A 9,282-nucleotide genomic window follows, 5' to 3' on the forward strand; every position below is an offset into this window, starting at 1 on the left:
CACCGGGAGCCCGATGTGGGATTCGATCCCGGGTCTCCAGGATCACGCCCTGGGCCAAAGACAGGCGCCAAACCGCTGCGCCACCCAGGGATCCTGACTCTTGGGTTTAACTTCGACTCCCCAGAAACTTAGCCACTGATGGCCTACTGTTGGCCGGAAGCTTTACCAATAACACAATAGTCAATTAATACGTTTTATGTATTAAATATTGTATTATATGTGTGTGTTAAATGCTATGTTTGCACAGTAATCTGGAGGAAAGCGAACATTATTCTTTTTTTCTTTTTTTTTAAGATTTTATTTATTCATGAGGCACACACAGAGAGAGTCAGAGACATAGGCAGAGGGAGAAGCAGGCTCCATTTAGGGAGCCTGATGTGGGACTCAGTCCCAGACTCCAGGATCATGCCCTGGGCCAAAGGCAGACGCTCAACCACTGAGCCACCCAGGCATCCCAAAAGCGAACATTAAGGAAGTCATAAGGAACAGAAAATACATTTACTATACTGTACTGTATTATCAGAAAAAATCCACTTCTAAGTGGACCTGCACAGTTCAAACCCTTGTTGTTCAAGGGCCAGCTGGAGTTTCACACTCTGTTAGACCCAGTGCACAGGAGTGAGCACACTGTATCTACTGCTGCAGCTTCTAGAAATCACCCCACACGAGCATTCCTTGGCACTGAAAGTGGCTACTGGGGAGGAACTGTGGGATTCTTTTTTTTTTTTTTTTTTTAAGATTTTATTTATTCATGAGAGACACAGAGAGGGGGGGCGGGGAGGCAGAGACACAGGCAGAAGGAGAAGCAGGCTCCATGCAGGGAGCCCGACATGGGACTCGATCCCGGGTCTCCAGGATCACACCCTGGGCTGAAGGCGGCGCTAAACCACTGAGCCACCAAGGGCTGCCTGAACTGTGGGATTCTTAGGTTCTTTCCACATGGTGTCAGCTTAAGGTTGTGTTTGTTTTGTTTCTGGATTTTGAGCCCTTGTTAAGAAAGCTCGGGACCCATCTTCTAACACAGACTTTTGGGGAAATTTTAGGAATAGTGTATTTTTGTATTTTTTCTCTCTTCATTGTCAAATAGAAATTTCTTGTTAAAAAGATGTTTCAGGGATGCTTGCCCACCTGCCATGGGATATTGATGTTGGTTTTCCAGGAGGACCTTTAAAAAAAGTCACCTCAGGGGCAGCCCATGTGGCTCAGTGGTTTAGCGCCACCTTCAGCCCAGGGTGTGATCCTGGAGACCCAGTATCAAGTCCCACATTGGGCTCCCTGCATGGAACCTGCTTCTCCCTCTGCCTGTGTCTCTGCCCCCCTACCCCCGCCCCCATCTCTCATGAATAAATAAAATCTTAAAAAAAAAAAAATCACCTCAGAGCAATCCTAGAAAATCATTAAGCATCTTTTAATTTTAAGAAGGTTTTAAAAAGAGCTGATTAATTCTGGGCACTTAGATTAACATAAAAGTAATGTTATGTTCTGTCCTGATCTCTGAATTGGCAAGGTCCTTTCTGTGGCTAACGTGGCACATAGTTTCTACATTAATTGTTCCTCAGCTACAGAGCAGCACAGACTGTGGCCAGGGAATGAACCCGATTAGCAGACTGGCCCAGATCCAGCAGGCGAAAAAGGAGAAGGAGCCAGAGTACATGCTCCTCACAGAGCGAGGCCTCCCACGCCGCAGAGAGTTTGTGATGCAGGTAGGTCAGCATGGGTTGTGGGCAGCCCTTCTCTGACCATGCTCCGTCTCAGCTGGATGAGGTCCAGGGGCTCGGTGCCTTCCTGTGGAGGTCAGGAACTGTGCACCGGCCCAGTGCGCCCCCTCCATGCCATCAGACATTAGCAGTGTTAACCATATCGCTTGCAGTGATTTGATGCCTTAAAACATGCTCTTGGGGGTGGGGTGCTCCAGGTCATGAGTGCTAGGGTGTGGGGTTGCACAGAGGAAGAGTGTTTCTCTTCATTACATCTCCTGGAAGTTTGTATTGTTTTTTTCAAAAGGTAAATCTTGTGAGTTCTGTGAAACGATCTGTTCCTGTTCCTCCTAATCCATCTGTAGAATCTGGAGTTTAGGGCTGGCTCTTCTTTAGATTGGGATTATACTTCGGATTAGTACAGTGTTTTCTTTGTACTTGTGGAACAGTTGGTCGTATCGGCAGTCTACGTTGTGATTTGAATTTAATAGTATTTTCTGGTGAAAAACCCAATACTTGAAAAAAAGCCAAAATAATACTTTTGCATAGCAGTTCATGACTTCTGAAGCACCGTCACTTAGCCAGGTGTGTTATACCTATCCAGGCAGAAGGCAGGAGAAGTCCTGGTCCTTTCAGGCTAAAGGAAGATGGTAGCGTGCTGAGAGGATCAATAATTTGGCCAAGATCAAAGCTGGTAGATGGCAAGGGCAGGATTCAACCCCAGAGCCCTTTCCACAGGCCAGGGAAGGTGTCCTTGACTCTCAGTTCTGTGACATGGACTTTTTGGTTCTGGTCTTTGATCCAGACCAGCCTGAAAGGGATTTATAACGGTGGTATGTGTTGGAGTTATGTGTAAGAAAACTCTTAAGGGAGGATGGCCTGGTGGGAAGGGGGGATGCTGTGTGTATAGATGTGTACACTTGTGTAGGCTATATATTTATATATTATAAATGAATGTCACTGACAGGATGGATAGCACAGTTTACAAATAATATATGAAGTATATAATACTCTTTACTGTTGATTTTCTCCATCTGTCACTTCAGCATAGCTGTCATCGACAGTGTTGTAAAATCAGAGCGCATCTAAATGCTTGCTTACTGTCCAGTTCAAGCAGAGAGACTGCTCATGCCATTGACAAAAGAGCGTAGTTCTAGCATGAGAATCGGATGGTATTTTTGTTTACAAGATGAAAGTAAAACAAGACATGTTGGAACTTCCTCAGTTGTGAACAATGAGTGACCTTGTTGAATCAGATAGTTTTCAGAGATTGGATGGATGTTCCTGTCTTTTGTGCAGTCACAGCACCCTGGCTGCAGACTCGACACACTTTTAAGCTTTATTTGCATCATTGATTTTCCTCCATCATGTAAGTCTAGAGGAGACAAGAAAGCGCCGAAGGCGTGCTGCGTAGCGTTGGCAGGTTTCCGTGGGGTGGTCACTCCGTGCACGGCTGTTTGCGGGCTGTCAGAGTGGCCCCTAGGGTCCCAGGCTGGGCAGGGGGCCATATGGCAGCACACAGATGCCACTGGTATGAAGAACCCCAGAAGCACAGAGAGGTTTGAGATGGAGTCACACTAGGGAGTGGTGAGCTTTCAGAACTGATTACCTCTGTCTGTCCAAGTAATTCTGAGCTGCTGTAACCTCCTGTGTAATAGTGGCTGCTGCGGGCAGCCAGTGCTCTCCAAGGTCCTGAGCGTCTGTGTGGGGCTGCCATGGGTACCCTGGGGCAACCGTTGAGCCTCTGGCCGTTGTTGGGTTCTTTTGCCAGCACACCGATGCCTGACCAGTCTTCACTCTGGAGGGGTCAGCACTGGTCTGAGTCCTGACTTCGTCCTCATGCAGGTGAAGGTGGGAAACCACACCGCAGAAGGAGCAGGCACCAATAAGAAGGTGGCCAAACGCAACGCAGCCGAGAACATGCTGGAGATCCTTGGTTTCAAAGTCCCACAGGCTCAGCCCACCAAACCAGCCCTCAAATCAGAGGAGAAGGTGACTGCTCGGGGGCTCTGTGTCCTTGCTCTCTAATTGCAAGATGACCTCCTCGCTTCGTCCTAGGGGACTCTGGCGCCTCCGGGGCCGAGCTTCAGGGCAAGGCTTCATCCTCCTGGCAGTAAAGCAGCCCTGCTGAGCAGCGTCCTGTCCATTTGGAGCATTGTAATATGGTCAGAAGGGAACTTGCATGTCCACGGCTCCCGAGTGTGGCTCTGGGTTAAGTCGTTCTTGTTTCCATGTCTGTGGTCGGGGACGCTTCACTGGAGGGCAACTTCTCCACCCATAGGGTGATGGGCCAGTGGGCTGGGGATGAAAGTGTCTGATTCTGTCCTCTCACAGTGAGGCCTGCATGAAAGATCCACCAGCGTTAGGCTTCTGCTAGCTGGGAAGCAAGCATTGGATTTCCTGGGACACCAACAGAGTGTGATTTATGGAACTAAGGCTGTAGTTGAGATTCGGGATTTTTTTTTCTTTATGAATTGAACACTAGATAAAAGCCGAGATTGGTAAGCAGTACCCTCAGTACCCTCAAGCATGTCCTTGACAGAGCTTGTTTCTTCCACTGAGAAGTCCCAGGATGGATTCCCTTCCAGAGCCAGCTGTGCCAGCCATGGGCCATGGCATCTGCTGTGGCCACCAGAGACACTCATCAGAGAATCGGCATAGATCCTGGAGTCGGTTTTGGGGATTTTTATTCCAAAATCTGTTAGAGGATTCATAACATCCTTACCTTCTCAGAAGACCCATGTTTAACAACATTTTTATCTCCTTTTTCCCTGCATCTGTTATCTTTCGAAATGTCACCTTCCCTTTTAATTGGCTATTAGTTCCAGAAGAATCCTTGTTTAGCTTTCATCTAAAAGCCTCTTTTCCTACCTTGGGCTCTACCAGTCTAGCATCTCTGGCTCTCTCTAGGTAAATGTTCCCTTGTCTTTCTGTGAGCACAGAGCTGATTTCAACACCTGGCTCAGGGTGATTGTTAGCTCCCTCTCGTGGAGGACAGGCAGTGTGGGCGGGAGCATACGGGGTGAGGGCAGGAGGCTGCCAGGACAGTGCGAGCCAATCAGTGGTCCTGCCTGGGGGCAGGGCCTTTCTGCTAGTTACCTCTCCATGTTTCAGAAGGCTATAAACCACAGATTAACGCAGGTTGGAATTTGTATAGTTTGAGAGAGTAGGAACTAATTTCACAGAAGTTTGATTTATGCTCATGGACTTTCTTTTTTTGTTTTTTTAAGACACCAATAAAAAAACCAGGGGATGGAAGAAAAGTAACCTTTTTTGAACCTGGCTCTGGGGATGAAAATGGGACTAGTAAGTGTGAAACTGTTAATATTGTCTTGATCTGAATGTGATTCTGGGATTTGCGTGGTTCCTGGAACAACGAGCAGTGTTGAGTTCTGCATCCTCCCCATGTCGTTGCGTGCTCTGAGGAAGGGCCAGTGGGAGGAGGTCTTTCCCAGCAGCGCATTTGGCCTCCTGTTGACCTGTGTGTGTGTTCCTCCCTAGGCAATAAAGAGGATGAGTTTAGGATGCCTTATCTGAGTCATCAGCAGCTGCCCGCTGGGATTCTTCCCATGGTGCCCGAGGTGGCCCAGGCCGTAGGAGTCAGTCAAGGACACCACACCAAAGATTTCACCAGGGCTGCTCCGAACCCTGCCAAGGCCACGGTAACTGCCATGATAGCCCGTGAATTGTTGTATGGGGGCACCTCGCCCACAGCCGAGACCATTTTAAAGAATAACATCTCTTCAGGCCACGTACCCCATGGACCTCTTACAAGACCCTCTGAGCAGCTGGACTATCTTTCCAGAGTCCAGGGATTCCAGGTAACTATCAGGCCTGAGCTGCACCTCAGTGCAGTCATCTTTTTGGGGGTTTTCTCAGAAAATGAGTCTTGCACCTAGTTTATTAAATTGGGATCTTTATATATAGAGGAAGGGGTGGAGGACACATGGTAACTGGTGGTCCTGGGGAGGGTGGAGGAGGGTAGGGAAAGTTGGACAAGCCTGTATGGTAACAGAGTAAGCTTGTCTTTGGTAATAAACATTAAAAAAAAAATCCCAGCTGACCATAATAACAAATTTTCTAATCTTAATGGTAGTTATAGCGAGAATGGTTTCAGTATGCTGGTCCTTTCTGCCTAGTAAAAGATACGGCTTCTTTCAGACCAGGTGTTTGGTCTCCCCCACTACCTGCCCACCCCCGACTAGGCTTTTTGGTTAGACATCAAGGTTCCTGAAAGATTGTAGAAGCTGGGGCCCTGCTAGGGGGTCAGCTTGAGAGTGGGGGAAAGAGGCGTCCCTCCCTGTCTGCTGGGCCCCGGCCATATTTGCCACTTCCCTTGGCCTCAGCTTTCTTTTCCTCTCAGGTTGAATACAAAGACTTCCCCAAAAACAACAAGAACGAATTTGTATCTCTTATCAATTGCTCCTCTCAGCCACCTCTGATCAGCCACGGTATTGGAAAAGATGTGGAGTCCTGCCATGACATGGTACGTTACCCAGTGGTCCTGGCCCCTGGCTCTTGCTGGCCTTGGGAAGATGGGATAAAGGGTCTCCCGTAGACTTTGGTGGTTTTATAGATTTCATATTTTTGAAGATTTCTTCCTTAGTTTGTTGGATTGATTGCTCATCATCAGAATTCATCAGCTTTAGACACTCCTTCCCCTGTGCTGACCTGGGGGATGGGACTTGGATCCTGGAGCTCTGCCATGAGCCATGTCCATTCATCTTCCAGAACGCAGACCACAGGCCCAAGTTCGGGCAGCAACAGGGTTTTGTTTTAAAGCAGGATTCAAAGTACATAGTCTGGTTGCCACAAAGTTAAAAATACTAAAGGATATAATAAAATTTAACAGAGGTAGTGATTCAGGGAGGTAAACATGATAATTTATTTTGTAATTTGTATTTCAGATTAAAAGTTGAAACATTAAGACAAAGTGTGGTTTAGTGGGACTGCCTCTGTGGTCCCTTGCCTCCCTGTTCAAACAGGGTCTTGTGCTGTGGCCCTGGGGTGGGGGGGTCGTGCTCTGACTCTCTCTTTCGTCCCTGCTAGGCTGCACTGAACATCTTAAAGTTGCTGTCTGAGTTGGACCAACCGAGTACAGAGATGCCAAGAACAGGAAATGGACCAATGTCTGTGTGAGTGAGCTGTTCTGTTCATTTGCATTAAGTTCAAACTGTTCAACTCAGTAGCGGGACACTCCCTCCCCTCCATCACTTTTGTCCCTATCCCTGAAAGGTCTCCCTAGTTGTGGGCAGAGCTCTAGTTTTTTAAAAATTTTGAATAGGTAATACATTCACAGGGTTCAGACCCACAGTGATTTTCAGAGGTGCCCAGTGGTCAGCTCTGCTCCTCATGCAGCCCCTGCCCAGAGATCACGTGTTAGTTTTTTTCCTGTCTTTCCTGTGTGTTTCTTTGTGCAAATACAGCCCTTTTTTTTTTTTAAGATTTTATTTATTTATTCATGAGAGACACACACACACCCAGAGAGGCAGAGACACAGGCAGAGAGAGGCAGGCTCCATGCAGGGAGCCCGATGTGAGACCCGATCCCAGGTCTCCAGGATCATGCCCTGGGCCGAAGGCAGGCGCTCAACCACTGAGCCACCCAGGAGTCCCAAATACAGTCCTTTCTTTACATTACTCCTTTTCTCCTGGAGATCACATACTACACGCATTCTCCTCATTGCTTTTTTCACTTGGTGGTACATCTTGAGAAAACTTGAACTCAGTGATCATAAACTGGTGCCTATTTGACTTCAGTGTCTACTAATTTCTTCTGTTTTAACATGGGTTAAGTTCTCTTATATTTCAAAACTGGCATCATTTTCATTTTTTTCTTCCTTGAAGGTGTGGGAGGTGCTGAACCTTTTCTGGCCACGAACCGTTGTAAAACCCCAACATATATACTGAAAATACTGAAACTGCTTTGAGAATTTGGAATTTCTGATACCTCCAGTGGGCTGAGAGACGTGCTGGGTAAAGAACCAGAGGCGGCAGTGGTGACGAAGACGGGAACACAAGGAGGCGGCTGGGGCTGTGCTCGAGGGTGCTGTGTTTTGTCCCCACACACAGGCCGCTGCCGGGGAGGGGGGCACAGCAGAGCCTGCCCAGTGGCCCCGCGCATCTCAGTGCTGGGCTGTGGTCGCTGCTGTTGGGGCTGTGTGAAAGAAACAGGAAACAGAGCACGACCCTTTCTCAGACTGGCTCACTCAAACCCTTGGGACAAACCCTGGACACCCCTGCTGGGGAGAGGGGCCGTACACCAGTCCCAGAGCTGAAAGCACCAGAGAAAATCAAATGCTTCCTACTCAGCGCCAACTAACCATTCTAGTGTGCTCTGGCCCCCACCTCCTGTGGCACCCACACCATCACCACTGCTTTCTCTCCCAAAAGAGATACATATTCTTAGTTTTATTATTTTCTTTTGATTGAAAATGACACTATATAAATTTTCATCTGAGAGTTTCTCAATTGTATCTAGTTACATAGCACAGTTTAGAAACTTGTCTGAGACTGACTCAGTAATCTAATCAGCAAAGATCATATCCATGTGTATGTGGTTATACATTTTGACTTTATTGGACTAACCCAGGACCATTTCAGTGCTGCAAATAGCGTGCCCTCTGGTTTGCCTGAAACAGTCCTGGACTTCTCAGAGTCCTTAATGAAGTCTCCCACAGTTGTATAAATTGGACGATTTAGGAATTTTAAACTTTAATGATCATTTGGTTCCTTTTCTATTTTATTTTTGTTAATGCAACAGGACTTAAATGAACTTTGATCTTTGTTTTAAAGATTATTAAAAAAATTGTGTGTATATACATATGGCTCTTGAGGACACGTAGCTTTCACTACACTACAGGATATGGTCTCCATGTAGTACATATAAACCCGCAGATGGATTTTCCTTGAGTGCTTTGTACTGTTGATTACATCTCCATGTAGGGCTGAAAAGAATGACCTGTGTTTATCTCTGAAACTGTGTTGCTTTTGATGTTGTGTTACTGTGCACAGAAGCTGTGCAGTAAGGTCCTGCATATGGTCCAGATGAAAAGCACCATAGCCTTGCAAGTTAAGTTCTGCTTCAATTCATTGTTTACGCTGGAATTTCTTCTCCCCATGGAATGTAAGTAAAACTTAGTGTTTGTCACCAATAAATGGTAATACTAAATTTTTTTTTTTTTTTTTTGTTAATTTATTCTCAAATGCCACTACTGCTAGGTTGGTTCCCTCCCAACCTGCCTCCTACCCTTTTTTTAAGAAGGAAAAAAAAAACACTTTGTAATGCTCGTGACTTCTGTTTGGGCAAAATTCTGAAGATCTGAAATAACTTTATATCAAACCATTGATCAATAAACAGCTACTAATGAATTTTTGGTCCTTTTGAGCAGTAACTAAAGAAGGTGAGGGAAGATGTGAGTGAAGGTGTGAAAGTGCGGCGTGTGGGCACCGGGTGAGGGGAGGTGCCTCTTGTCTGGACCAGACACTGTCACCCAAAGAAATGAGCCAGAGGAGGAGAGGAACCCAACCCCCACCCCCGCCTGCCAACTGCTAGTCTCCTCCCGTCCTGCAGGTGCTCTCACACC

The 9,282-nt window shown here is 46.9% G+C and overlaps 1 protein-coding gene across 11 annotated transcripts in view; it reads left to right on the forward strand.

Annotated features, from left to right (window-relative positions):
• STAU1 (staufen double-stranded RNA binding protein 1) overlaps positions 1-9,067 on the forward strand; it is a 55,610-nt gene extending 46,543 nt beyond the window's left edge. For all 11 annotated transcript variants that reach the window (XM_041732767.1, XM_041732771.1, XM_041732770.1 and 8 more), the window contains 7 exons: positions 1,560-1,703; positions 3,543-3,689; positions 4,928-5,003; positions 5,199-5,518; positions 6,061-6,183; positions 6,747-6,832; positions 7,544-9,067. In XM_041732767.1, the coding sequence (XP_041588701.1) occupies positions 1,560-1,703; positions 3,543-3,689; positions 4,928-5,003; positions 5,199-5,518; positions 6,061-6,183; positions 6,747-6,832; positions 7,544-7,559 (912 nt within the window). In that variant the 3' untranslated portion in view covers positions 7,560-9,067. The remainder of the gene's footprint in view (positions 1-1,559; positions 1,704-3,542; positions 3,690-4,927; positions 5,004-5,198; positions 5,519-6,060; positions 6,184-6,746; positions 6,833-7,543) is intronic.
• The last annotated feature ends 215 nt before the right edge of the window (positions 9,068-9,282 follow it).

This window comes from Vulpes lagopus, chromosome 18 (genome assembly GCF_018345385.1).
Source record: "Vulpes lagopus strain Blue_001 chromosome 18, ASM1834538v1, whole genome shotgun sequence".
Lineage (NCBI taxonomy): Eukaryota > Metazoa > Chordata > Mammalia > Carnivora > Canidae > Vulpes > Vulpes lagopus.